At 48.7% G+C, this 24,861-nt stretch overlaps 4 protein-coding genes across 10 annotated transcripts; 3 read left to right on the forward strand and 1 right to left on the reverse strand.

The window, feature by feature from the left end:
* Positions 1 to 324: 324 nt before the first annotated feature.
* LOC128306518 (uncharacterized) lies at positions 325 to 5,711 on the forward strand. Its single transcript, XM_053044051.1, has 8 exons — positions 325 to 394; positions 463 to 646; positions 730 to 1,057; positions 1,123 to 1,662; positions 3,624 to 3,750; positions 4,220 to 4,701; positions 4,774 to 4,957; positions 5,024 to 5,711. The coding sequence occupies exons 1-8, from the start codon at positions 325 to 327 to the stop codon at positions 5,368 to 5,370; spliced, it is 2,262 nt and encodes a 753-aa protein (XP_052900011.1). The 3' UTR covers positions 5,371 to 5,711.
* A 1,175-nt stretch (positions 5,712 to 6,886) lies between these two features.
* On the forward strand, positions 6,887 to 8,367 carry LOC128306974 (serine protease persephone-like). The gene is made up of 2 exons (XM_053044660.1): positions 6,887 to 7,211; positions 7,271 to 8,367. The coding sequence occupies exons 1-2, from the start codon at positions 7,079 to 7,081 to the stop codon at positions 8,281 to 8,283; spliced, it is 1,146 nt and encodes a 381-aa protein (XP_052900620.1). The 5' UTR covers positions 6,887 to 7,078; the 3' UTR covers positions 8,284 to 8,367.
* Positions 8,368 to 9,850: 1,483 nt separating this feature from the next.
* On the forward strand, positions 9,851 to 13,313 carry LOC128306794 (serine protease persephone-like). Of its 2 annotated transcripts, none has more exons than XM_053044409.1 (3): positions 9,851 to 10,201; positions 11,718 to 12,341; positions 12,508 to 13,308. In XM_053044409.1, the coding sequence occupies exons 1-3, from the start codon at positions 10,099 to 10,101 to the stop codon at positions 12,831 to 12,833; spliced, it is 1,053 nt and encodes a 350-aa protein (XP_052900369.1). In that variant the 5' UTR covers positions 9,851 to 10,098; the 3' UTR covers positions 12,834 to 13,308. The 2 variants fall into 2 exon arrangements, with proteins under 2 accessions (XP_052900369.1, XP_052900368.1); XM_053044408.1 differs by lacking the exon at positions 9,851 to 10,201 and adding an exon at positions 10,289 to 11,350 and having other exon boundaries at positions 12,508 to 13,313.
* Positions 13,314 to 13,591: 278 nt separating this feature from the next.
* On the reverse strand, positions 13,592 to 24,066 carry LOC128306654 (uncharacterized). Of its 6 annotated transcripts, none has more exons than XM_053044229.1 (7): positions 23,965 to 24,066; positions 19,372 to 19,823; positions 17,342 to 17,450; positions 16,818 to 17,023; positions 16,427 to 16,735; positions 15,071 to 15,554; positions 13,592 to 14,440 (listed from the first exon to the last, which is right to left on the reverse strand). In XM_053044229.1, the coding sequence occupies exons 2-6, from the start codon at positions 19,657 to 19,659 to the stop codon at positions 15,444 to 15,446; spliced, it is 1,023 nt and encodes a 340-aa protein (XP_052900189.1). In that variant the 5' UTR covers positions 19,660 to 19,823; positions 23,965 to 24,066; the 3' UTR covers positions 13,592 to 14,440; positions 15,071 to 15,443. The 6 variants fall into 6 exon arrangements, with proteins under 6 accessions (XP_052900189.1, XP_052900192.1, XP_052900191.1 ...); XM_053044230.1 differs by having other exon boundaries at positions 14,316 to 14,437; XM_053044232.1 differs by lacking the exon at positions 15,071 to 15,554 and having other exon boundaries at positions 13,592 to 14,437.
* Positions 24,067 to 24,861: the final 795 nt, after the last annotated feature.

The following is a 24,861-nucleotide window of genomic DNA, read 5'->3' on the forward strand; positions in this document are numbered from 1 at the left end:
CCCCCCCCCCCCACCTCCCCTATCTCCGATCATCACACTGTCCTCGTGTGGAGTGTGTATGAGTAAGAGTGTGTGCGTTTGGTGCGATGGCGTCTTTTGCGGACGTTTCTGCAGATCTACATCATGCAATACATTTCGTTCAGTGTACAATCGGCTGTGAAGCTGAACTAAAGTTCTGAGTAGCATTAGGGTCTAAAAGCGGGCGAGACAAGACCGGGCGTCTTCGTCCCATCAACTGGCATCGTCTCATTGCAGTCTCGTTTGTGATTGCCATCGCGAACGTTCTACCGGTAGGGTGATATGCGGTTTCAATGTTTCCTCACCATGCGCTGGTGGCCGGTGTTATCGCTGGCCGCCCTGTCTGTTGTCACCTGCGCCATAGAGGAGCTGTTCGGTAGGTACTCACCTCCGGTTGGGTGCCTTTTTCGAATACCTCATCAGTTTTCTCTCGAAACCTCACAGAGAACGATAAGTGTCACCTGCATACGGGCGCGGAAGGCGTCTGTCGACGGGCGTCCGGCTGTGCCTGGTTACGACCTGCACTGCGTGCACACGAGATCACCACCCAGCAGCTGGTCAACTGTGGTTTTGAAGGTGACGAACCGATCGTCTGCTGTCGCACCGGCGACGGGCACACCAAATCGAAGTAAGTGCCGGTTTGCGGGTGGCTCCCTATTGACTGTTTGCTGCGGTCACGCCTCTCTGAACTCGCCTCTCCCTTTTGCCTAGCCGAGTTGGCGTGCGGGCATCGGCGAAGGCCTGTGCAACATATGACGGGAAGTACTCGCGGCTGTCGTTCCACATCGTCGGTGGAAGCAAGTCGAATAGTGGCGAAGTTCCGTTCATTGGTGCGTTGGGCTACCGTGATGATGATGCAGAGGACGGTTCGGCATACAGATGGGCGTGCGGTAGTAGTCTCATCACGCTCCGGTTCCTAGTCACGGCAGCGCACTGCTGCAACAGTACATCGTTCGGTGCGCCGGTAATAGTGCGGATGGGCACGATAAATCTAGTAACGCCCGCCATTCCCGAGGAAGTACAGGATCGCACGATCAAGGTAGGCACGGCTACCCGTAATCTTCGAAACAAACCACCAAGTAACCACAACCATTCTGCCGCCAGAACATCATCATGCATCCGAAGTACAAGAGCAGCCAGAAGTACGACGACATCGCACTGCTCGAGGTGACTAGCCAGTTTATGTTCGATTCGGTACTGCAGCCGACCTGTCTCCATGTCGATGACGCCGATTTTGATGATAAGACCGTGCTGTATACGGCCGGTTGGGGCTATACGACGAATCGATACTCACCGGAAGCGCTACTGAAGACGTACCTCTCCACCGTGCCGGTGGAGGAGTGTAACAAGGCGTACGACATGTTTAAAGCCCGCATGAAGGATGGTATACGACCGTCACAGTACTGTGCCGGCGGTAATACCCAGCTGGTCGATGGCCATCCGCTAGCGAATGATGCGTGCGAGGGTGACTCAGGTGGTCCGCTGTACTATGTGGCCGGTGGTGCGAATGAACCGAAGTACTATCTGCTCGGCGTCACCTCGTTCGGGGCCGGCTGTGGGTCCAAAACACCTTCCGTGTACACGCGCATCTCGTACTACTTGGACTGGATCGAATCGCACGTGTGGCCAGCAGACCCACGCGACGTAGCGTGATTTCTGGCGATCTTGTCTAAACTTCATGGAGATAGTTCCACAGCCATGACGAATGTACCCTAAAAACGGATTCCTGGAGATGGATTATATTGGAGCTCTGCTATAGCGGATGATGGAGTTACGCTCTCTTTAGGTGTTATGTACTAAAATGCAAGTAATTTAGCTCCAATATCTCACAACAGCTGGGAGGATCTCCGTAAGTCTTCGTTGTTTTAGAGAAACCTCCTATTTGTGGGCTGTTAAATTGTATACGAAAGGTAGAATTTACTGTCACCACCACGCAGTGTCAGAAGTTCAGCGTTCCATACAATGGTTTGGGTCTCGCCACGTTAACATGATGTGTACGTCTCTGTTGCCCAGCAATGAATGTGCAACTTTGAGGCACCAACGAGAGAAATGAACCAAATTGGACATGTACACAGAGCAAAACAACACAGAAATAAAACCGAACAAAAGAATGATCTGCCCTGGAAACCTTGAGGGTGATAATTCGCGTGTCGATCGGCGACGTATTCCATGTCCAACCGGTGTCCAACGTTCGCTACGATCCATGTTAGGCCGTCATATCGTTTGTCGCCTTCATGCTGTGCCTTCATGTTGTCTATGTCTCGCTTGCGTGGATCGGTTCGTGTGTCTGATTTCAGAATTCACGCAGTTTCAGGGAATGCCCCCCGGGGGATGGGGAATACGTTTTGCACAACAGTTTAAAATCTGTGTCGCCTCCATCCCGTTCCAGGAAGAAGTCTCAAGGCAGGGAGTGCGAACGTCCGGTAACTTGTTTTGTTGTTGCAGAAGGAACGTTGGTAATGAACACGATTGCTCAATTGGATTCAAGCTGTATCGATTTCTCTTGAGATTAAAAAGAAAAGAAACTTTGAAGTTTCTGGAATTGTTGTGTCCATAACTCACTCTTGGATGTCTTCGATTAATAGGCAATCTATTGAAAACTTATTCATTGAAGACTCTTGATATGATTTAAAAAAAAAGAACAAATTGTGCAATCGAACATCAGCTAATACGCTTCATTTATTCGGCAACTCCCAGCATCTTAAGGGTTTACAGAGATTTCGCTACGGGAGACTGATTAGAGGGTGCCCCGGTCGGAAGTAACACCTCGTGTACAAACAGATATACACACACATACACGCTCATTAAAAATCCCCCAAAGCATAGCGAATCGCCGAGCGGGACGCAGCGACTCATCTGTACGCGGTGGCCTCGCGCGACGAACCCGTTAGTCGGCTTTGTGAGCTTCGTCGGCGCAGATCGTCCAGTTGCAGAGAGCAGAGATCACACAACCACCAACCTCAACGCAAGCGTTTTGCTCCTCATCCCCGTGTCTAGGACGAAGAGCCAGTGTTCCAGGGTCTCCATATCTTCAATCAGCTGCGAACGAAGTGTACGAAAAGCGAAAGACACCGAGGATAGGTGGATGATCGCACTCAATCAACCAAACGTCAAATCAAACCATTTGCAAGAAGGGGGGCGAAAAGCATACTGCTTATCTGAATGTCGTCCTGTGTTTTTCGTACGATCGCTATCCTAGCCACTATCCGGTAGATGCCAAATCCTGATCTATCTCCGTGCCTGTATATCAGTGTGTGCGTGTGTATTTGTAGGGCTTTAACACGTGCAATGGTTCAACCATAATCGACCGTTTCACATTCAATCGCCGAGAGTCGAATTGAACACCCGTGTAGTGCTTATTGTTTTTATTTTCGCCTCGTTCTCGTACATCGCCGTGACGCAATGGTTTGGGCCTGAATCCGGGCGATGGCTGACCGTTGCACGAGCGAGAAACAAGCAGTGCAAGCGAGCGAGAAAGGCCAATGACCGGTTCCGGTCGTCTCTACCATTGGTAAAAACCCTGTGCAGAAATCGCAACCAGCAGCCGGACAGACCTGTTGCGTGCGGTCCCACAACAAAAGCGACAAACATTTCCTGACAAATAATCCAAAACGAACAAAAAAGAACCGACACAGGTGTATTGGTACGGGCCTGGAATGCGGCAAATAACGGGTACACTGCTGCTGCTGCTGCTGGCCGCTACTGGCGGTGCCCTCTGTCAGATGCTTTACGGTAGGTACTGGGCAGAATTGGATTTCCCACGTGTGAGGGACTGTCGGGAGGGGAGTTTTGTTGGATATAGCGGATCCGGTTCGGTACTACGGGATATAGTACCTTTTTCCCCCTGTTTCGCAACAGAATGCGAATGTTTCGTAGCGTGCATTACTGGCGATAGGCGAGCGTTAACGAAAAAAGACAGCTTTTCAGCCAGAACGCCAAGATGATAACCCTGCAGCATGACCCTGATGGTGAGCCAAACAAGCGAGAGGATGTGGGAAAGACTGCGAGAGAGAATATTACCGGGAATTCTCTGGCACACGTATTAATTGTGAAGCGTGTGGTTTTGGGAGTCTGTGGAGTCGGTGCGCCGTGTACATGAAGCAGGACTAATCTCACGACTGCACCCTGCACAAGCCGACTTCACTGCTTCAAGGCTCCCGTCCCTCACACTAACGCACGTATCGTTCTTTTCTTTTCCCAGAGGGCGATAGGTGCGAGTTGCGCGATGGTACGGCCGGTGTCTGTACTGATGCAACTGCCTGTCCCTGGTTTCTGGAGGTGATCGTCAAGAACCGCCGCTTTGCCGATCGTGTCTCGTGCGGTTTCGATGGGCTGGTGGAGGTGATATGCTGCAAAACGAACAGTACGGCCGGTGCACGTCCGTTCGGTGTACGGTCCCGGCTGGCATGTGACCAGGTACCGAAGTACACGTCGCGCCTCACCTTCCACATCATCGACGGCGAGGAGGCTAGTGAGGGCGAGTTCCCATTCATGGCGGCGCTTGGTTACCCGGCGGAAGAGGATAGTCAGAATGTGAGCTATCGGTGCGGTGCGAGTCTCGTTTCCTCCGATTTCCTGCTGACCGCTGCCCACTGTATACCGACGAACGATCGACCGACGGTGGCCATTCTCGGTACCAACAATCTTGCCCCTGGTAATCATGGCGTTGTAGTAGGAATCAAGGTATGATGGTGATCTGTACCTTTCACCAAGCGAAAAAGATGCTTAAACCATTTCCATTTCTATGTGTTGTAGGCATTCTTTCCCCATCCAGAATACCGGACCAATCGGAACTATCATGACATTGCGCTAGTGCAGTTGGAAAGACGGATCGAGAACGAACCAGATGTGAATCCAATCTGTCTCAACGATGATCTATCGGATCTGCCCGAGGCAACGGTACTCACCGCGGAAGGCTACGGCATCATCGATCTAGACCGTACGTCTATGAAGAAAGCATTCCCCAGCAGTCCCCATTTTTCTGACTCACTTGGTACTGTTTTAGGTAATCTCCGGTCGAACCAGCTGATGAAGGTGAACCTTACAACAGTAGCGTGGCAAAAGTGCAACCAAAGCTTTGCCGACAGCAACCTGCTGAAGAACAACCGGAAGCTACCGCAGGGTATTGTCGCGACGCAGTACTGCGCAACCGGGCGTGAAAACGAAGAAACCAAGGTGGTGGGCGATACGTGCCAGGGCGATTCTGGCGGGCCACTTCAAATTCTGGACGACGGCAAGTACAAGCTGGTCGGGGTCACCTCGTTCGGGAACGGTTGTGGCAGTAATACACCCAGCGTATCTACACGTGTCGCAGCCTACATCGATTGGATCGAAAGTATCGTATGGGGATAGGGACGTTTGACCATTGGACTTTGACGGAACTTGATCCAAATAGATTTCTTTTGAGCGCGAGCCATGGTTAGAACTTTAAGCAAGTAGACAGAGAGATATAGAGAGGAGGAGCGAGATATATATATGAGATATGAGTGAGGGAAAGAGAGCAGGGCACTGAAGAAGATTGTCTAAATGATTATAATGAAAGTTGCACTACGAAAGACTTCGATCACCGAAGAGATGATCACACTATATGGGCAGTAACAGTCAATACTCAACAATGCAGCCTGTCGCGAAGGTGTAATTTCTATACAAACAGGACAAGAGCAAGAACACTTGTACAGCTATAAAAGTATATAAAAAAAACATAGCACAATCTACTGGTGGTTCGATTCTCTTCATCCCCAATGTGTTTCCGCTAGCGCTCGCCAGGTGGCAGCACCGGCAACTACAGCTGACCTTCCAGAGATGTGATGGAGACGCGTGATGCCTTGCACTAGATTATCATCTGGGTTTGATATATGTGCTTTAACCCTGCTGAAAACTGGTTTCCCTGCTGGATTTCCTGCACGAACGTAACACCCTTGACCAATGGTTAAGGTATCTGTGTGTGTGATTTGTGTATTTTACGCGATAAATAAGATGACAGTAGATGGAAACAAATGCACTAACAGGCGTGATAAAGCTATTCAATGCTGTTGTTCTTGTGGTTTCTTGTGTCCACATGCCGCTGCCTTCATAGTGTAGAGGTTGCGGGTAGTGATGTACGATAGAGCATCATCATCACCAAAAGATCATCTTATACTTGACCTTACACTTGACCCATGACGTTACAGCGCGATTAGAATGTAGTACAGCCGTCCTCATACGCGGTGTGATTGCACTTCGAGCAAGTTACGAAATTGGTTGGAACAACCGTTTGACGTCTGCCGAAAACGAAATGGCACGCTTGGTAAGGTGGAGCGGCCTCACCAGCTTAAGCTGTTCTGCGGATCAAGGTCGTTAAGTTGTTGCTCCTCTGCTGGTTTTCTCCTCTAGGTCAAGAACCACTAAGTTCGCAGTAGTTCGCCTGCCAAACCGGAACTACTGGTCGTTGTTGGTGATCTCTTCCGCATCTTCTTCATTTCTTCCCCTACACACTACGCTACACGATCGAGAGCGAGAGAGAGAGAGAGAGACAGGGAGTAAGAGATTAAGATGTGAAGGGAGAAGAAGCTCAAGCAACTCGTTATTTGCGTGATAAATAAAAAAAAACACACCCACACAATTGCACGAACAAATGAATTGATAGTTGGTTGGGAGCATGTTTCTGTTGCGTCGCGGTGACACAGGCACAGTGCAGCGCTGGCCGTGTGCGTTGAAGAAGCTTTTCGGGCATTGTTGGTGTTTTTAGACGAGTGTCGTGCTAGAAACGTGTCGTCACCTGTCGATTCGGGGCGGAAAATCAATCGACTTCCCAAACACCCCCACGCACACACACTCACTCACGCATTGCGCACGGTGTTGTGTACGTGTGTGTATGTGTGAGGGAGAGATTGATTGTTTACATCAATTGGTTGAATCGGTACGACCCTCGAGTCTACCAGCTGTGCGGTCGCGGCCTTGCGCTGTACTGGTGACGGTGACAGCGAAGGTGGAGCAAGCAGTGGTGGTGGAACCGAATCCGAACTGTCAATTTGTCGGGGCGGGTCCTGTGTGTGATAGTTCGAGGTTTGATCGACGAGATATGAGGACGTACGGTCGCCGTCGGTTGCCTGTCGGTGACCTGCTGACATTGGCGCTGCTGGGCCTCCTATGTGGCCATGTCCTGCTGCTGGCCGCTGATCAGATTGTGATGGAGGATGACTCGATGCTGTACGGTACGGATGCTTCGTGTAAGACCTGCCCTGTGTGTTGATTCTCTTTCTCTCCCCTCCAGAGGGCGATGCGTGTGAGCTGAAGAACGGTTCGGTGGGTGTATGCCGGCCGGCGACCCAGTGCGAATGGCTGCTGGAGAAACCGCCCCCGTTGAGCGAGTTGCGGACCTGCTCCTTCAACATGTCCCTGCCAATCGTGTGCTGTCCGATACGGGTCGAGTCGCGTGTTATGAACCTACCGGTGAAGCGTATCAGCGCGACACAGTGCGAACAGTTCCCGAACATGACCGGACTAGCTGATCATATCTTCAACGGTGTCGTCGCCCAGTTTGGCGAGTTCCCGTACATGGCGGCACTCGGGTACGCTTTACCCAACGGGTCGGAAGCGAATTCTCCGTCCCTGTTCCGGTGTGCCGCCAGTCTTATCTCGCCCCGGTTTCTCCTAACAGCCGCACACTGTCTGAGGGAAAAGCCTGTATTTGCACGGCTCGGTGTACTCGAGCTTCAGCCGGCCCGCATCGTCGACGAACCGCTGGACATTGCGATACGCAATGCGACTCCCCATCCTGATTACCATCCCGTCCGGTACCAGAACGATATTGCGCTGCTCGAACTGGCCGACCCGGTGACCGGCGACTGGCCGTTCGTCGATCCGATCTGTCTGTACACGAACGCGACCGGTGGTCCACCCGGCCCGGAGCAGACGCTTTCGGTGCAGGGATGGGGTACGATGCTGCCGGGCGAGACCGAAATAGCGACACGTCTGATGAAGGCAAACGTCAGTATCGTCGAGCGGGATGTGTGTGCGAGCAACTTACCACGGAACCGTCGCAATCCGGCCGGACTCCATCCCGGGCAGCTGTGTGCGCTTGGACGAAACGAACGCAACGAAACGATCGCCGACACCTGCCCGGGTGACTCCGGTGGACCGCTCGAGCTGAACGTGGATGGGCGCCATTATCTGGTCGGCATTACCTCGAACGGTCATTCCTGCGGTTCTCCAATCCCGGGCATCTACACCGAGGTAGCACCCTATCTCGACTGGATCGAATCGATTGTGTGGCCTAGAACGTAAAGGAATTATCTTTTAGAGTCACAAAGTCCTACGAAGAGGTACCAGAATTGAGATACGTGGATACCTATGGATAGCTGTAATATAATCTCCAATAAAAGAAGTTTATGTAAAACCTTAATATAAACACATTTGACTGCGATTGACAGTGACAAGATCTGGAATTGTATAAAGTTGGAGTACTTTACTGTACGAAACATTTGTCGCTTATGCTCAAACGGACTTCTTGACTGTCATAAAGGGAAATACCTCTAAATGTTTGATTCCCGCAGGTATCAAGTCCTCAGTGGAAGAAAGTCATTAACCGCACTATGGATGATCCCATCTTGTTTGAATAATTAATGACTTTTGGTAAAGGTTCAAGTATTAAAGGTGTTATATAGATTCCCCTTATAGATAGAGCAGTTATACGAGAAAACTCCCATCCGGGCCAAACCACCCCCAAACGAAATAACAACAGACATGCAGATTCCAACACCGCTTACGATTTCATAACCATCGTTGGAAGGAAAGAAACAGAGTTCTTTTAAACATTCGACGTATATTAGGTTTCTTATCAACAAGCAGCAAATAGCGACAAATTATAGCAGTGTTGCGAATTCTCCGAAAAAAATGGCGACCTTCGTATTCAGGGTAGATTAGACATTCGGTGCTAACGTTACAGTAGAGAGACAGGGTGCTCTATGTTTGAATTGATAATTTTCTCTCTTTGCAGTGCAAAGAAGATGTTTGATTAAAAGCTTCAGAAATTGTTAAATGAATACAATGAAATTGTATTGTTGAGTTAGCTTAAGAAGCGAACTCTAAACTAAACTAAACTAAACTAGTATTAATGGATTTTGTAAGAAGAATCAAATCACGAATCGACTCCCAATTAATGAATCGCCACTGTGGTGGAAATTGTGGATGATTCATGAATCTTTGAGGATTCATTGATTCTTTCTTGAGGATTCATTCTTTGAGCATTGAAATAGAGAGTCAGATTCCTGCGATCAGTTCAAAGGTGTATTGAGCTTCATAAATCTGAATCATGTTCACCCGAGACTACTCTAAACAGTTGAGGATTTAAACATGGTGGACATTATCAAAGCACCTTCCTAACATCAGTATATTGCCCTCCAGTTATCAAGTCGATCAGCTTGTATTTACCAAGTTCGTCAATATGACTTGTCTATAAATACATCATTTGTAATGATGGTAGCTTTAAAAAAATATTTGACCAACAGCAACGAGGGAGTTTCTACCAGGAAAATCCAAAAGCAACAGGTTATCAATGTTTATGTTTGGTAGCAGATGTGTGTCGTACGCGCATCTCAAATTACTGTGACACTTCAACACCGGCCAACGAAAGTGCGCGCAGTTTGCAACGCACGCTAAAACGAAAACTTTCGGGGGTTGAAATTCCAACTACCGGTAGGCTCCGGGCGAGCGTTATGCCGCTTTTATTTTGCGTATTGATACGCGAAACCGCTGCCGCGATCGTTTCACACACTCACCGAGCGTGCTTGTAAAGGCATCGCTTAGATGGCGCCGTTTCCAAGGCACAACAGTCAGTTTCGTGTGGTGTTTGGTGGCGATTAGTGCTGGACGAACGTGTGCGCGCGCGCGCGACATCAACCGATCAGGCTCAACGATCAGACCGGAGCGGAAAAGGGTGAAGCATACGGGACGGGTTTTGCCAACGCTCCAGAGGGCGGTAAATGTCAGTCGTGCACACCGTGCTGTGTTGGGTCATCAATCGTCACCTCGGGTGTTGTGTGGGGACATCAAGTTTTGGGGAAGTGATCGCCGTTAAGGACGCGTACGGTTCGTGCAGGAATGGATCATCGAATGTGTACGATCGTGCTGCTGCTCAGCCTGGCGGCTGCCGTGCTGGCCGCACCCTCCCCAGACACCATCTTCATGGACAGCGTACTTTACGGTAAGTGAGCGATCGAGGTTCCGCAATCAACCGCACACCACCAATCGTCTGTCAAACGAACGGACCCGATCCGGCCACGGAGCGCCACGAGCGTGTGTGAGTGTGCGCCAGATGAACTAACCGGTTCGATGACAGTCCAAGGTTCCCGCTTCAAACTTTCCCTTCTCCACCGTGGCGGGGAATGCGGATTGCGGGAGGATTCGTTGGTTTGCTAAATTGTTTAACAACAGCCATGAAAAGAATGTGATCTTTAAGCGATGCGTGTTGGTGTGAGACGCGAAGAATTTCTATGCGTGTGTGCGGCTAGTACGGAAGTGCACAACCTACAGCACCACCATTACACGTTCAGCAAAACTGCCCCGGCTACAACCCAGCACCAGGAAAGCAACAATGCAACGTGGCCTACGCTTCGCATCCGATCCAAGATCTCAGGCTCCAATGCCCGTTTCGGGTATGCCACACTTTGGGCACAGTCGCATCTCAAAAATAAACAATCCGGTTTTGTTTTTCGGACCCAACGAGAACCGATAGCAAACCGGAATCGATGTGGGGGCACCGAGCAAAAACCTGCTTTGCCGCGCGCAGTAAATGATCGACACAGGAAGAGCGAGAAGAGGAGCGCTGATGCGCAGCTGTGTGTTAAATCGTGTGTCACCGGTTCTGGGGTTGCGAATTGCTAAGCGGATGATAACGATCGCTTATCGCCGGCACCGCTATCAGGTCCTGGACACGTAACGCAAACCACCAGTAACGGTCACCACTACTACGTCGCAAATGTTCGGGTTGCAGTCGGGCTAAGAATGTGCTAATGGGCACTGTTCTCGGTTGGCGCAGTAGTAGTGGACGCGATTGTTGCGTGTGTGGTGGACCTACATCGCTACCTCGCCGTAGCTTACGTGCTGGCGAGGATGCTGGACGCGTTACACACGGGAAACGCACTTCGTGCGAAACAGGCAGATAACGAACCGAGCGGAGGTACAATGAGACGACGACGTTGGCACTCACGGTCGGTGCCGTTCTACTGCCGTTACGGTGCGGGTCAGTCGCCTCTTCTTTGCATCGCTTTCCTGTTGCTGTACATCCTGCTTGGTGCCGTGACTGGGAGTGCGGGTGATTTTAATTTCCCGTCCGAACCCGACGGACTATACGGTTAGTTCCCAGCCTGTGTGTGTGTGTGTGTATCTGTGTGTATGGATGTGTATGTGTGTGAGTGTGTGTGTATGATAGAAACATAATGAATGTGATGGAATTGCGCGTTACACATCGCTGACGGAAACGTTACAACTGGTGTTGGGATTGCGTGAGATGAGTCACCCGGGCAGCCACAGGTGACAGATGACGCATACGATCAGTCGCACAAGCGAGAAAACTCCAAACAACTTCGCTTCCGCGTTACCAGATATCATTCGGAGCAGCTTTTTCTTTGAAATAGTGTTTAAGGTCACGCTCAACGCTTTGTTTACACTGATTGTTTCCCCTCCTCCCCTTCTATTTCCCTGTCTCCCTGTACCTCTAGAGGGTGACAAGTGTGGTCTGCCGGGGTCAGGGACAGGCATCTGCCGGAAGGCGTCCATTTGCCCGCAGGGCATACGCGCCAACGGTGCCCGGTGCGAGTTCAGCGGTAACGATCCGGTTGTCTGTTGCCCGGATGCCGGTGCCGGTACTAGCAACCGCATCACCACGCGGATCGCCAAACAGGAGTGCGAACGGATGCAGGGTGCATCGTCGCAGCTTACCGACCATGTGTCCGGCCGGCGGCTGGAGGCAACCCTTGGCGAGTTTCCGTTCATGGCGCGGGTACTATCTACCGACGATCAGGGCGACGATGTCATGTGCGGTGCGTCACTGATCGCGAAACGGTTCCTGCTGACGGCGGCACACTGCTTCGAACATGCGTCGCCCGCCAAGGTGCAGTTGGCGATCGTGAATCTGAACGAAAAGGAAAAGGACGAGTACACGGTGCGGCAGTTGCACATGCACGAGAATTATCGTAAACGGATGAACGATATAGCGCTGCTAGAGCTAGAGGAGGACGTCGTTTATCAACGGGACGTTGGGCCGGTCTGCCTCAATACGGATGTAGACAATATTGGATCGACAGTCAATCTCACTGTGATGGGCTTTGGACTCGATGGCAATGGTAAGGATTGTTATACCTATCCCTTAGATGTCCCTTACATACATTCCCTTATGGTATGGCTTATTGGAGATCTCTCCAGAATCTTGAACATAGTATTTCTTGTACTTCTTTTTACCCCACCCTACTTCAATATGCTCATCAATCCTTTTTTTCTTCATCCCATTAGGTCAGCGCACCAGTAAGTTGTGGAAGGCAACGGTAAATGAGGTGTCGGTCAGCAAGTGCCAGCAGCTGTTCAGTGCGGCGTTTCTCAAAATCAACATCAACGAAAACCATATATGTGCGCTAGGGGAAAAGGTGGAGGACGAGTACACGGACGCATGTAAGGGCGATTCCGGTGGACCGTTGGTAATGCAAGTGGGGCCAAAGTTTTACCTCGTCGGTGTTGTATCGACCGGGGCACCGTGTGGTGCGGCGGTACCCGGCGTCTACACACGCGTCTCCCGCTACCTGGACTGGATCGAACAGCGCGTTTGGGGCAACCAGAGCTGAATGTGGTGGCCATAACCACACTGCGCTAGGCAATACGAACACCAACCATACACATAGCGTAATGCAAGATAAGGCAGCGAACACGGATAGTTTAGCGCGCATCTACGAATCGATGAATCGTAAATGCTTACTCCTTTTTTTTTAAAAAAACGAAAATCTAAGATAGGCGTTGAGAGGAATGCTAAGGTACGGACACGTTTCGTTAGCGTAGGGTTGCTTCTTTTTCACACTACCAAACACTCGATTATTTAGAGCGAACACAGGCCGAAGGTGTGTATGATCTTACTCCCTTCTTTCCTGATATTATATATATATATAAATACAAAACAATATAGCCATTATTGTTCTGTAGCTTCGTTTATCTAGCACGTGATAAAAAATAATAAACTTTTTCAAGATAACGCACACGTTTTTTTCGTTTTTGTAAAAATCCTAATTGCTGACAGTTGTTATGATTATTTTGGTAATATGTTTCATAAACTTTACTAACAACAAAAAAAATCAAACCAATAAAGCAATTTGCTTATAATGTAGTTATTGAAATAAATATGTAAAAAAGTAGTGCTGCTGCGTATCTTGCGTTGCGTTAAATGGTGCTCCAAAGCTTCACCGCTTTCAGGTGGCATGTTTGCTAGTGGCGCCATCTGTTGGATTATTTAAATGAAATACCGAATACCGTTAAATTGAATACCGTTTATAGGGCCGTTGTTCGGAAGTGTTTTTTGTACTTACGCATTACGTGCAATCGTCAATGCTTTCATTAAGTTACTATTGTATTTGTCGGAATCACACTAGCTTAGCAAATAGAATGTTCCTATATTAGCACAAACTGATGATGCCTAACCTTTTTTCCCACCGCCAAGGGAGGGGGTTTGGAAGAAGTATACTTTTTTCTTATATCAAAACGTTTGTGTTTTTTTTTCACGTAGGGATGTGTTTATGGTGATGCCACTTTAGTGGGAAAAAGGGAATAAAGGGAATGAACTGTATCGCAATACGCTGCGGCATGGACATAGTATTCTTACTTGTACGTTTTGTTTACTCTCCCTCTTTCTATCTCTCTCGCTCTGACACACACTTACAATACTAAATTCGAATCGGACGCCATATTGCAAAGAATTGCACGCATCGTACCGGTGTACCATAAATAGTATTAGTCATTTTGACTCATCTGACTCATCCACAAGCATTAAAGGGCGTCATCACGATCGTCGCTATCCTATCCGCAAGCAGTTCCGTTTGTTTGTGTTAATTTATTATAGCGTTTTTGTTTTTCATTCCCAGTCCGCCATTTTGTTTGTTTGTGGAGTTCTTCAGCAAAGTAATGCAGGAACAAGGAAAGCGGGTATAGAAATGCATCTGTAATGGCTTAACCGGGAGAGCTTGAATTGTACGTTGCGTGTCTTACATTAAAAAAATGGCCGCCAGTTTCGTTCGTATCCTCTAATCGTTTCCAGTTGCTTGCGTTCACTTCAGTCGTGTCGTCGCGTGCCCTGTTGATGTTGCAATCTTCCTTACGGATCAGTTATCACCGGGATCGGTTTCACGATCAGACGCCGACGGTCCTCCAGTGATTGGTTCCGGGAGCGTCCCGGCCATGGTTTCTGCTACCGAGCCAGGATGAAGAACAGAAGAACAAGAGTTGTGGGGAAGGATCAAGTGATGTTAAGGGAGACGGGTTAAAGGGACGGCGGGATGATTTGGTAAACGGGCGAGAAAAAAAGAAGAAGAAATAATGAAGAGCATTATTTACTTGGGCGCTAGCAGTTTGGAGGTTAGGTCTATGGTTGGTTTGTCTATTTAAAGCGGAAATGGGAGATTAGAAACGGAACCAATAAGCCCGATAAGGAGGGTAAGGTTCGACGGAGAGTCCTAGTTTTGGTTGTGGCGGTAATGAGCTGGGATAGTACTGGTATGGTATTGTATCTCCGCACTCTGCCACGCCGCCGACCGGAAGGTAGAAGGATTTCTTTTTTCGGTGAAAGATAGCAAGCAGGATAGGTAAAGAGAGGCTGTAGCTGTACTTATATAACCTAGGAACTCCATCCTGGAACTGGGAACCTGGGTACCAGATGCGATATTTTAACAATGTACAATTGTGTCCAGAAGCGACCCTCTACCCCTTTAATTACACACACATACATACACACTAACCCCTCTTCCGATGTTGTCCGTTGGTTAGTTGGTATGGCAGATGATTGGGAGTTGTTAGCAATACCTGTGACTAGCGCTCTCACCTTCACTCCTCACATCGCCTATCAAGGCCGGCAACACGCTCTGCAAAAAAACCCATTACTGCTGCTGCTTCGAACGCGGGAGAGTAACAAACTTATCAACGTCCCACCGTCTCCGTCCGTCTCCGTTCCATCACACTAAGCTTATTCTAGGTCCTGCTTTTGCTCTAATGTCTACAACTATCAGCGTAGGCGCACATGCCGCGAACGGTACATGCATTAATCTAGGAAGAGTTTCTTTCTTCTGGTTTTGGTAATGTTAAAAAGGTGCGTGACTGAACAGCACCGGGCCAGTCTGGAAGTGGAACCGTTCGACTGGTGGTCGACGATCTCCGGGGGTACTTCCCGTATGCCCTTACTCTAGGCTACGCTTCCCTTACCCGGAAGCGGCAGAGCGCGCTAGGGAGATGGGTCGCTGCTGTTGCTGCTGCTGCTGCTGATGGTGGTCCCAGTACGATGCAACCCCGTCATATGCGTAGAATTCGTTCTGTCCGGAGACCGAAAAAAAGAGGGGGGAATGTTGTTCCAACAGTTCGTACCACACGAGAGTTTGGCACAGTTTTAATCGATCCGTCCGAGTAACGCAATTCGTGGCAGAGTGGGGTTATACGTTTGGGTGGAGGAGTTTGCAGAATGGTTTGGGGAGGATCCGGAAGTGGAGCAAGAAATTCAAGAAACATCATCAAAAACATTATAATAACAAAAACCGTGGTAATAGTGAAGATATTACGGGAAGATGTATCGGAATGTCCACAGAGAAGAGGATATATATTAGAGTGTAAAGTGAGCAGATGTAGGAAAGTAGGAAAGAAAGGGAGAGAAAGAAAGAAAGATAAAGAGAGAAAGAGAGTAAGAAAAGTTGTATCATAAACTTGATGTTCGCAAACACTTGTGTACGTGCGTGTTACTTAGATCGAGAAGACCTTCAATGGATGCGACGGGAAGAATTCAGTAGTAGTAGTAGTAGTAGTGGTTATAAGAAATTGTAACTATTCTTCATTCACTGGATATATCTCTTTGGTATTCTACATATTTTTATCAATTAAAAGTTAATGGATAAAGGAAAGAAGGAGGAAGGAAATGAAAATGTAAGTAGAGTGTGAGGTACCATCACCCTAGTGTTCCTGGGTGCTGGCCGATCCGGAATGGATTCTACGCGCTCGGTTTGCTGTGATCCATCCCCGGTTCGCTGTTGGTGTCGTGTGCAGTGGAAAGAAGGGTGGTAGTACTGGTGGTAGTAATAGTAGTAGTGGTAGTAGCAGTAGTAGGAGTGGTCGGCGGCGACGACGACGTTAACGTTGGTGGTGTTGAGGTAGTCGGTACAGGAAGCACACCTGCGGTCACATCTCCCATGCTTACCGGTAGACACTTGCAGGCGCTACGATCAAAGTGCGAACCGCTGGTACACTCCTCGTTCCGTGGCAGACAGTCGCAGGTGCACGTGTTCGGGTTCCACTGCTTGATCTGCCGATCCTGGAGACAGCGGTTCCGGTCCTCCTTGTTGGTGCACTCGCACCGACAGTTGTTCGGATTGTACACCTGCTTATCCGTACAGTGCCACTCCTTCACGCGACACTGGCACTTGCACCGGACGTGTTCCTCCACCGGTACCAGCTCGAGATGCGAGAACTTATCCCGCTTGCCACTGCGATACTCCAGGATATTTACCTACAAGAAAGAGAGAGAGAGAGAGCGAGGGAATGTTAGTAAACGGTTCGGGCCATACATGGGAATTGGCGTTTTGTTCAACCTTGTAAATTATGGTACGGTTTGCGACGGGTTCGCAGACGAGCTGGTTCGTATTGCAACAGCCACTGCAACGCTTCACACGCGTGCAGGAAGGATAGAAGTAGAAGCGTGGACTGGTCAGATTTTCGGGCCGTAGACTAACGAGTTGCGAATCCGGTTCGCACGACGCCGGTACCGGGTTAACTCCAATGTCACGTCCACTGTATTCTGTTGTGCGAAAGAAAGGGAAAGACATTCATTTTCGTATTCTTATACCAGGGATGCGTAAGTGTTGAAGCAACAGACATCTTCAAGATAGACATCGCTACACGTGAAGGTGTGTAATATAATTCCTACATCAATATCTACAAGATGTGAGACCGGAGGAAGTTTAGAAGGTAGTTGAAAACTCTCAAATAATATATGTTTATTCTAGGAACTCTCTATTCTAGGAGACCTCCATTCTCCCAACTAGCATGCTGGATAGGTGATGTAAGTAATATATTAAAGACTTTCAGATGGCTTGCAACCAAGTTCTGTATTCACCTCCGCCATCCATAAAAACACGCTGGTCTATCGAGTCTGGATCGAGCAGGTTCAGTATGTCAGTGGTAGAGTTGAGTTCGGACAGCTGACGTGCATAATCGACGGGTAGCTGTAAAAAAGGGACAAAAAGCAAATTTATGTTTATAGAAATAGTATAATTAGCCATTAACAGGAGCTAATGTCAAGATATCAAGAGTGTGGAGTTGGTGGGGGAGCAGTACGACTTTAAGGTGGTAAACAAACTATTTCTTCTTGTAAGTCACTCATAAGAACAAGGATTACCTTCAATGACACCTTCGTTATTGCTATTAATATCTCATGTGATGTAATACTGGGTAAAGTTGAGTTTAACCACGCAAATTCTAATTGCTCAATTTGCTATTTTATGTCAAGAAGGCACAGTTTATTGCTTCCTGAAATTGCATTTGAATAGCTAAACATACCGGGGAGTAAAATGCATAAAGCGCATGACGCAAATGAAACGCAACCGCGACCTACATTAGACATGGACGTGGGCATTCGGTTCGCCCCATACCTTGACCAACTTCAACAACTCGCAGCTAATAGGTGTTGGGAAATTTCGGGCTGCAATGATTGCGAAAGGTTTCCAACTCTTATCAATAGCCGAATAGTGGTGTGTACGTGTGTGTGTGAGAGAGAGAGAGAGAGAGAGAGGAGAGAGAGAGAGAGAGAGAGAGAGAGGGAATAATGCGCTACCTGTGCTACATTTGATTTCATGTTCTTAATCTTGACTATGAAGTTGCTCGTTGGTTTCTAGCAACTGTAGCAACTGTGGCGTAGAAGTGAAGTAGTGACTAATGTAGTTTTTTTTTTCATTACATCCTGCACTTGACCCATCATAAGGGAGGTTTGTTTGCCCAGTTTGCCTGTGTGCAACGGTAGCTAGATACGTGTACGTGCTATTCGTCCACCGTGCCCGTTTTGGTGGATGTGTGACAACAATAATAAAGTCTTAGAACCATAACGGGACGAACGACCATGACCGGGGCAAGACACCGGGAAGAAATACCGACCAGAGTACAGCGTTTGTCGTAACCCTGAGGACACTGCTGAGTGCATCATCCAACTACCAGCCACGGACAGATGAGAGTTCTGAAGAGAATCCACCTGTATCTTATCTTTCGGCGCCAGAGCTAGGGTTCGATCAGTATGGACACTTGTCGTATGTAGATAATAATGCTGTTAATGTGCCCGCTACTCATTCGACGAATACAATATTAAAGGAAGAATAATAACCTCTGTAGCTCTCGCTCTCTCCGTTACCTTTCCCACTGCCCTCTAGTGTCAATAGTTCTAACCCCTTCACATAGCGAGAAGTCTGTACGCCCTTCAACCGGTTCAGATACTGCACCTACATTAGGCCGCGTTGCGGTGTTGATGGATTAGTCACTCGCACGGGCGTCGTACACATTCCTGTGTGTCGGCGCGGGTTCGTCGCGTGTAGGCCGGAGAAATTATGCTCGTCCGGTTTATGCCGTGCGATGTGATGCCGGCTGACGACCGGGGTGATTCATACCGAGTTGATGTCCTGATCGTGAACGCACTGTCTGAGAGCTATCCGTTTACGGAACGAGATGACAGTAAGGTAGTGATGGGCAAGTTCCATATTTTCACATGGGCACATTCTTGTTACTATGAGTGTTGCTTACATTCCACCACAGCTTTCAGCAAGAGTAATAACAGTAGTAAGCGTTAGAGTTATAATCTTCGCAAGAACGAAATTCCCATCACTACCGCCAAGGGCCAATGTCCAATGTTTTCCAAAGTTCATTTCTATTTCGCACCACTTCCGGAACTGCATGAAGTTCTTTCCGGGGAAGTAATGGATGCTGATCTCTCTACGAGCTTCTCGTCTAGACTGACTCACTTGCCCATCATTGCAAAACATTGCGCAACTTGACGCCTGGTTTGGGGAGACACTGTCAGCCCTGGCCCGCGAAAGGTGAAGAAAAAAATTCCCGTTTTCCCGATGGTTCCCCACCCCGCTACCGCCCCATTCGCCTACTCACCCCGTAGAATTCTTCCGAACCATTGTCATATTCATAGCGGGCGTCATCTTTATCCCATTCGTCACTTGCCTCGTCAGTGCGGCGCCGGGACGATTCGCGCTTCTCCTTCGCGAGCGTTTCCCGCTCCTGCTCGTACCGGGTGCTGAGCTCGTCCGGGAAGATGATGGCGCCGGTCCGGTCGGATGACTGTTGAGCCTGGACCACCGGGACTGTGCCGTCTGGTAGCAGCATCAGCACCACCACCAGTGTTGCCAGCACCATTGAACGCTTCCACAATTCTGAGGCCATCTCGCTCCACGTAACTTACCACACACTGTTCGCAGTGATATGTTCTAGGTTTTACCACACTTCACACTTTTAAGTTCTGTTTCTTCTGTTGCTTTAACACATTAAAATCACTTGCACTATTTTGGGTAGATTGTTCACCTGCTGCCACTATCGTAGTATCAATGCTAGAGGGAGGGAAAAGGGGAGGATGAATAAACAAACAAATATATTCACTTTCACCTTCGTGCGTAACTAGCATCTTTGTGGGGCGTGAAAAGCACCCCGAGAAACAATGCATCCACCTTACCGAAAAGGGGTGAATGGGGGTGTGACAAATCGAAGTCGCCAATTCAGGCCGATTGGTGACTAAAAATAAAGCGCACCACACGTAGGAAAGCCACGCGCGATCCGCGCGAATGTGGACTAGAAAGGAACGATAATGGACGCGTTTGGTGGAAGGAGAAGAAGGCGAAAGATGCAACAAGTATGTGACCGTTTTTTTTTCTTACTATCCCTTGAGAGTTCGCTTGGTTGGTGCGCTATCCAAAAAAAAAAAAACCAAGACCACTGAGCGAAGGCGAGTGCTTTGTGGGCGTCTGCAGGGCTTCAGAGGTGATGTGTGGCAGGTAAGCTTCACAGAGATATTAATGTGTGACTGGCCCGGGGGGGCACATTCACCAGCACTTGTAGAACGTGTAGGGCGTGAAGAGTGAAGAGCAAAATGGCAAATAATGTTGCATTCCTGTGGAGCTTTCTCATTCGATGAGGTTCTGCCTTCAGGCAAGTGAATGAGAATAATGTTCCTTCAGACAAAACGTTAATGCTTTAGTGTAAGAATTGCACCAAAGAGGGCTCGATCGTTGCTCCATTATGCATCAAATGCAACTTCACTCCACGTGGAGTTCGTAGCGTGGATCAATATAACATAGGTGTTGCAGGTACACGCCGAATGCTGGCCTGCGATCTCCGCTGCTGCAGGTGGTGCCGGACAACCGTGCATAAATTGTGAGCCGCGTGTAGCTGTTGTTGACTGAAGACCCACCCCGAACAAAGGAAGACCCACATCCTCTGGAGCACTTGTCGATAAAGAACGGCTCCTTGGTGTTCCGTACAAGGAGTTAACTTATCTCTCCATCTTGCTCTCTCCTTCGTTCGCCTGCAAGAAGTCGTCTGTGTGTGTGTGTGTGTGTATTTTCTACATCGTTTTCAATGTCAGCGAGACAGGAAAAAAAACCCCCAAGCCAAGTTATCATTGCAAACGCACGTGCACACCCAGGCAGGCAAGAGGTTTCCGGTGTGCCCTCCAGACACGTGACAGGCATGCGATGTAGCTGGTGCTGCTACAACACAGCAGACGATAAACAAAACATCTCATTTACGACGCGTACCCGCAACGGTGAGTGGGAGAGCGAAACCGATAAAGATAAGGGAAAAGTCAATGCAGGTGCCCGACCTCAGAAGCACCTACGGTGGCCTACCTACATTAAGATATTAATGATGTTGTTTCTGATTGGTTTATTCTCGGCATTCGGAACAGCTTCGTAAATATCCCATTGCTATCCTTCCAGGAATCAACACCTGTAATGCGGAGCAGCTTGCAGCGTCTCAGGTAATGCGAAAGCGCGTTAGTGTGAGGAAGATTCCCATTCTCGCCGTATGTCGTCTAAAATGACCGTGTTGCGTAACGTCTCTTGGAACGCTTCTATCAATGGTGTCTGATCTAGTTCAGAAATGTACTGAAGAAATTTACATCTCAGAACCCAAATACCTGGAAATGCTATCAACAGTTTGTGTTTTTATGACATCTCCACAAACTGCCACCGTGCGTCAAACCAGCGTCATACTTTGGACTCTCCAAGATGTTCACCAACGGATGTTCTGTACCGGTTTTAGCAGTTGCTATTGAGAATTCCCCGCCCTTAACGACACTGGACGGGGAGTGACTCGTGACTCGTGCTTGATTGACGATGTTCGTACGGTGTGGGCTACTATGCAGCTGAATAGTACTGAACTACTGGAATGTTCAGAATTCTGAGCTCCAGACATATAACTCCAAACTTCAATAGGACTACTCCTACTGTCGCGGGAAGTCTGTGTGCCAGAAAGGATGAAGAATTCCCCCCCATCCAGGGAAGGTAAAGCAATTCTTAACCTGTTGTCTAGTGAAGAAACCGGAACACCACGCGATTAACTGAGACCGTGAGACGTGCCTGGGATGTTAAACAGTATCCAGCGAAGCGTTGCTAGATGATGCGATTTGTTTTTCGCTTTTTATCACACACAGACACACATTCTCCTCTATGCGGCGAGGGGGGTTTTCCCCCTTAATGGAAATCTTGTCATCCGGAGTTTCGGCGTTGCGCTAGCGGGGCGAAATTAACAACCGCTAAGTGAAACGGATTTGCCCTTACGCAGGCTCTAATTGACGGTACGTACGGTGCTGGGACGGTTCGTACGCGTGTTTGTCTTCATCTTAGCGGACAGTTTCATTCCTTGATATCAGCCACAACAATGCTGGACGTTGATATATGGTACAGATCGAGGGCGGGCGGAGAAGATAAAAATGGGGAATAAACCAACGTTGACTTTGAAACGATCTCGAAGGTGTTTGTAGGTTACAAAGCAGATAAAGGAGCAAGTTTTCTGCATTAATGACTGAGACGGCGGACGGTTCTATTAACACTTCTTGCAAGCTGGAGTACAAAGTTCACAAGGAGCTCATTAGAATCGTCGTCAGAATACATATTCAAACGCCATTCTTGAACATATCCTGCAATACTACACCGCCTTACACCGGAAAAAAACGAATCCCTAGCCATCGTCACTCCAAACTGTTCCAAAAAGCCTCCCGGATATATGGGAGATGCAGTTGCAAATATGCAAAACTGAAAACAGAATCGGAAACGATCGTATGAGTCACGTATCGGCGATTCGGTACAAACACCAGTCATCGTTCCCGTGAGGTGATTCCGGAACCGTCCGCTCAGCTGGCGCGCTACTGGTCAAGTTTGACTCACTGGACGCGCTGTTGATGTGGTACGAACAATCAAGCCCGCAAGTGGTCGGGTTTGATAAATCCCTTTCTATTAGCTTATCCACCATCGTTTGCGCCCGCCCGGCCCCGTCCCTTCGGTTCGGCAGTGGGCAGGCGGCACATGCATGTACCCCCAGTTAAATCCCTTTCCCCTCTTGACGCTTCACAACACGGTTAGCATTAGCGGTTTGGTTTAATACGGCAACGGTAGCGCACAAATCAAGAACGCAAAAGCGGAAAACCGCGCTCTCCTGGTCACGCTGCATCATAATTGGGTCCCGGCCATTATCCAATTGTAATACCGTCGTCATCCAACCCGAAAACAACCCCCTCAACAACCCTAGCCCGCGACTACGACGAGTTTCTGGGTCGGTAGACGCATCATGTGCCACTGGCCAAACACATCTGAAGTGGGGATTTGTATTTCAAACTACTACAGAAAAAAAAGACACAGAAGGAAGGCTACGGAGTATGTACTGCAAGGCAATGCGCATAATGCGTAGGGGAACCGAAATGCAGCAACAGTAGCAGCGAAACAACAAAACGCGGAAATAGAATAAGATCATCAATCAAGGGAGGAGGACCAAGTGTGTGTGTTTAAAAATTTGCAGTTTGTAACCTTGCCGCCCTGCGTGCCGCGTGATGCATCGATAAGGACCCTGGCTCAAGGATCTAACGTCGCCGCCACGTTTGCTTAGAATTTCCAACCCCTAAACTCTAAAGCGGCGACACGTTAATATGCAAATAACAGTCGGAACTGTCCGGTTGGCTTATCGAGAGATCGTAAAACACGGTATACTAGCGAGAAATCTCTCAAATCCCTGCAAAAACCGCTGCGGACTGCTGGGTGAAACTTCTGTGTGTTGCGCCGCACGTACAGACGTTGATGGCGCCAGGTTGTTCTATCGTGTTTAAGCATTTCCGCACATTTTGTACTGAATACGGGAGCTATCACACACAGGATGGCACAAGAAACACGAGAAAACACAGGAAGTTCTGGTTCGGTAACATACAGGAAGCGAGATGCTCACTAAAGTGATCGCAAGAACACAAGACATAACCTGTCTGCGTTGTGGGCGAATTCAAGGGTTGAACGTTGCAACAGTTTTGATTGAAGCCCCTGGTCATTCGGACACCCCCAGTAGCACATAGTTGAAAGGGCACAACGCAAGGCCGGAACTCCTCCGCCAACGATCGTGGCGGATGTCTAAAACCGGAAGCACAATACTCTGCAGTGACTCTCACACACATGGGGTTACGTAGCGATCACGAAATATTACTTTGACACCTACAAACACGCGTGACACACTGGACACTGTTTCACCATGCAGAAGTGATGGAAGGGACCCGGTTCGAAGATAGTGAACCGACCGATCGGACTAACGCGCTGCAACTGCGGCGTGATGCGAACGGCACACCGTCAGCTATAGAAACCGAACGTCCGGTTGCGAGCGTATGGGTAAGGCTGTGCGGTGTGCGCGTAAAGAAGCCTTTGACAGCGTGTCCCCACCGTCCGCCGGGTCTCTGGCTGTGGGAGCTAGCTCGCGTACGCAACACCCCTTTAGGTAGCCCTCGTGCTGTAGTTCGTGCTACCCCCGCGATCGTGCGGATATTAGAATAGGTGTAATAGTGCTTCTCTTTCGCACTCTCGCTCTCTCTCTCTCTCATCGCTTGCTAACGCACGCAAACCGCACCAACACATAGAGGACCGTCCGTTGCGTGTTACAGGTTTGTCTGCTCACCTGTACAGTGTGCGGTATCAGTGGAGCACAAACAAAACAGCCAGCAGGGGATGAAGTGTGACACACCAACACTAGTGTGTGCGCGTGCCAAAAAAAAAAATGCGTACGAACTGTTGAAGGTGAACCGAATGCAGGAGATCTTGCTCTTTTGATAAATACTTCCATCCTTCTACCTTCCTCCGTTATACAAATCTTTAAACAGTGGAAGCTGGGTATTTATATGCTTTTCATTTGTTACTGCTGCTGTAAGGTTGTTATAGCACAAACCGAAGCAAAACAGGGCCTAACGGTAGCTAATTATGAGCGAGTTTCACGGTTGTCCAAGTAGTTCTGGAGCTAATGACGCAGGTGGTTAACATCAATCGTTTTAAAACCTTTTAACTTATCAAGAATTTGCTCCGTTTATGCCTCTGCTTTATCAAATAATGTTTTATCGAAGTAGGTCCG

The sequence above is a fragment of the Anopheles moucheti genome, chromosome X (genome assembly GCF_943734755.1).
Source record: "Anopheles moucheti chromosome X, idAnoMoucSN_F20_07, whole genome shotgun sequence".
Taxonomy (NCBI): domain Eukaryota; kingdom Metazoa; phylum Arthropoda; class Insecta; order Diptera; family Culicidae; genus Anopheles; species Anopheles moucheti.

Bases quoted from the DNA above. Each gene is read 5' to 3' on its own strand.
- LOC128306518 (XM_053044051.1), top strand. From the start codon at position 325: ATGCGCTGGTGGCCGGTGTTATCGCTGGCCGCCCTGTCTGTTGTCACC. The intron at 1,058-1,122 runs GTAGGCACGGCT...TTCTGCCGCCAG, and splicing joins TACAGGATCGCACGATCAAG to AACATCATCATGCATCCGAA. The intron at 4,702-4,773 runs GTATGATGGTGA...TATGTGTTGTAG, and splicing joins GCGTTGTAGTAGGAATCAAG to GCATTCTTTCCCCATCCAGA.
- LOC128306974 (XM_053044660.1), top strand. From the start codon at position 7,079: ATGAGGACGTACGGTCGCCGTCGGTTGCCTGTCGGTGACCTGCTGACA. The intron at 7,212-7,270 runs GTACGGATGCTT...TCTCCCCTCCAG, and splicing joins GGATGACTCGATGCTGTACG to AGGGCGATGCGTGTGAGCTG.
- LOC128306794 (XM_053044408.1), top strand. From the start codon at position 11,110: ATGCTGGACGCGTTACACACGGGAAACGCACTTCGTGCGAAACAGGCA. The intron at 11,351-11,717 runs GTTAGTTCCCAG...CTGTACCTCTAG, and splicing joins CGAACCCGACGGACTATACG to AGGGTGACAAGTGTGGTCTG. The intron at 12,342-12,507 runs GTAAGGATTGTT...TCATCCCATTAG, and splicing joins CTTTGGACTCGATGGCAATG to GTCAGCGCACCAGTAAGTTG.
- LOC128306654 (XM_053044226.1), bottom strand. From the start codon at position 19,659: ATGGCCTCAGAATTGTGGAAGCGTTCAATGGTGCTGGCAACACTGGTG. The intron at 17,024-17,341 runs GTGAATACAGAA...TTCGCACAACAG, and splicing joins TGTTTTTATGGATGGCGGAG to AATACAGTGGACGTGACATT. The intron at 16,736-16,817 runs GTTGAACAAAAC...TCTTTCTTGTAG, and splicing joins ACCGTACCATAATTTACAAG to GTAAATATCCTGGAGTATCG.